This window comes from Galeopterus variegatus, unplaced genomic scaffold (assembly GCF_000696425.1).
Source record: "Galeopterus variegatus unplaced genomic scaffold, G_variegatus-3.0.2 Scaffold1890, whole genome shotgun sequence".
Lineage (NCBI taxonomy): Eukaryota > Metazoa > Chordata > Mammalia > Dermoptera > Cynocephalidae > Galeopterus > Galeopterus variegatus.
Window position 1 is genome coordinate 346,003 of NW_007728001.1, and position 2,842 is coordinate 348,844.

At 38.4% G+C, this 2,842-nt stretch overlaps 1 protein-coding gene across 1 annotated transcript in view; it reads left to right on the forward strand.

The window, feature by feature from the left end:
- LOC103595932 (ankyrin repeat domain-containing protein 26-like) overlaps positions 1-2,842 on the forward strand; it is a gene marked incomplete at its 3' end in the record, with an annotated part of 66,696 nt that overhangs the window by 33,888 nt on the left and 29,966 nt on the right. The window contains exon 7 of the mRNA XM_008579467.1: positions 2,221-2,290. Within this exon, the coding sequence (XP_008577689.1) occupies positions 2,221-2,290 (70 nt within the window). The remainder of the gene's footprint in view (positions 1-2,220; positions 2,291-2,842) is intronic.

Genomic DNA, 2,842 nt, shown 5'->3' on the forward strand with positions numbered 1-2,842 from the left:
ATTTTACATCCTGGTTGTTCCGATGGAGAACCTGAAACTAAAAGAAATTAAAGTGATTTATGTGGCTATAGTAACTGCAGAAGTGAGATTTGAACTGAGGTTTCTTAATTCTAAGCTCAGTAGTCTTTGCATTTTTCATCCTGTAGGTGAGTGTTTTACTCATAGAAAGGGGAGTGCGTCTAGTGAACCCAACGGAAGAGGATAAGAATGGAATTAGCAGAGGAAGGATCAAGTTTGAAAAGGAACAACACTAGGTTGGATAGGAATAAGGGTTTTAGAAAAGAGATCAAAATCTTGGCATTTGTAATAAGTGTGATAAAGGTAAATTACAGGAAAAAAGGACACAGGATATTGGGAGTTATCTAGAAAGGCATATTAAAATAGGGGGTTCAAGGGAGTCGTGAATGGGTTGCCGCTTTTTTGTGTTTGTTTAATTGGAGGAACTGACAAACTTTAAGGTTTCTATTACAGTTGTTAAAATAATTTGAGCCACTGGGAAGAGTCTCTACAGCAGATAGGAATGTGGCATCATCTACTTCCACTCCAATTTACAGAGGATGGTTTAGTACTCAAGCACTGGAAGGGCTGGAGGTTGCCCAACTGCATAGATCTATACCCCAAGGCAGGACTCTCCTCACCTCCATCTCTTTTCTCACTTCAATGATGTCCTTCCCATGTACATATAGGATAGGGCAGGTGTAGGATTGGCTGGTAAAAACCAGTCATGGAGCTTCAGTTGGGTAGTTGTAACATGCCTATGCGGGGGGTAGATGACTGAGACTCCATTTAGCTTGTTTTCCAGGAACAGGGAAATAGAGAGCTCCTAACTGGGTCATTTGAGCCCATCCTTGTTTCAGGAATCCGTGCCTTCATTGGCTGAAGATGTAAAGATTGGAGAGCCCTGCAAAAGAGGGATCTGGGAGGGGAAGCCCATAGGAAGGAAGATATTTAGGTAGTAATTAGGGAAACAGAGGTAGGACTACCACGACTCTGAATAAGGCAGGACCTATATAGGGAAAACAATTGGATTTTATAATTTGTAATGTTTTAATCTCTTTGGGAAGATTATTCCCAATAACAAGTTGTACATTTGTTCTTAACGTAGGCACATTTAGCTTTCACACATTTCAGGGGATCCCCTGTACTGTTTTAGTGTTACTGGCATCCACATCCTGCTCTTCTCTGCTCAGAAACAAAAGACTCGTCAGTCCCGAATGTTGGTGTGAGGCAGGAAGTTTATAATCAGATGTCTGAGGAGACAGACCAGAACTGTCTCTCTGCTTTAGGGTTTCAGGGGGCTTTTAAAGAGGAGCTGAGGGAATGGAATGTGGGAAATGACAAGCAGGAGGGAGGGGGGACATGCAAGAGGCCAGGTGCAGTCTCACCAAGGCTCGTTTTGTTTCTGCTGCTGTCCTTGCTGGTATCCCATGGTCCTGCTGGAGGGGTGGAATCAGTATAGCTTTACTGATATCTTCCTTGGTTTCCCAGGGTCTGGATATATGTGCAAGTCTGCAGCTCCAGGCCAGCTGGAAAACAACTTTGCCTTCATGTAAATAGTGTCATCTTCCTGTATAACCAAGGTCCAGAATGTCAAATAACTATGGGAAAAGAGGGAACTCAGAGAAATCCATGCCAAGAAAAAAACCTGTATCTTTTAAAAACCTTTTAGAACCCATGTGATTTGAGGTCCCAACATGGCTTCAGTCCTGCTCACTCCAATATTAGGGTAAAGGGAAGCAATGGGGCCTTCCTAATAAGTGGTTTCCATGCTGAAGAACCAAGCCTGCCATTTTTGAGTTACATAGATTAGTCTTTGAACTAGAGATAGACAATAGAAAAGGGACAGTGTATCTTTCTACCTTGCTTTATGCAATCGTGTTTGTTCCAGTTCAGGTAACAAAAGTTATATCAGTCATTAATTGGATTTTCAGTTTAGCCTTCAGGACAGACAATTTGTGAAGACAGATTATTCTTAGGTTCTACCAATATATTGGCTGTTACTCTTTGTTATGGAACTAAAAGTGAGTCTTCATTGAATATCTCATACATTGGGAGAGGTAGAGACAGAAATAATATGTAAAAGCTTTTTTAAAACAGAGGTCAAATATTTATAATATCAAGAAATATCATTTAACATACAGATAGCCAACCTTTCAACAGTTTTTTTTTTTTTTTTTTAAATGAGCTCACTCATTTTTATTGGCTGTTTTTCCTCTAAAGGCTTTCTGACAAACCTGGTCCTGATGATTCGTGGCCTTCATCAATTGATGACCTAGATTTTGATACTGAGGTAAAGTGCTTTCTTGTGAAATTAATTTTCTTGCTCTGAATTTACTTTTGTATGGTGTTTAGAATTTAGTAGTCTTCTACCTATTGTTGTTTTATGTGTGCAATAGAAATTTGGTCAGAGAAAAACCATGTTATAGAAATATGACTAGTTGGTTTTTTGTTTTACTTTGATAAATACCAGAGGATTGGTAAATACTTTGAAGTAGTTGGAGCTGAAAAAAAGAATGAGCTAGAAAATACATAATGACAGGAAGATTATATTAGGAAAAGCTTTCCCACAATAGAGGAATATGAAATTTAGTCAAGGATTATTTGGATAAGAATTCTTATTGTGACTTTTAAATCATGGTAGTATGACTTTGTAATACTCACACCTAAATAAATCTTTAGTGGATCTACTTAGTTATTATAGTAATCACGGAATCTCCCTGTTGACTTTCAGTTCCAAAACTGTGTAGAATGTAGCAGATAGTTTTCTTTTTTCTTGGATATTTTTTTATTTTGGTATTATATAGTTTTTAGGAGAGATTTTTCTCTGTTTCTAGCCTTGGTT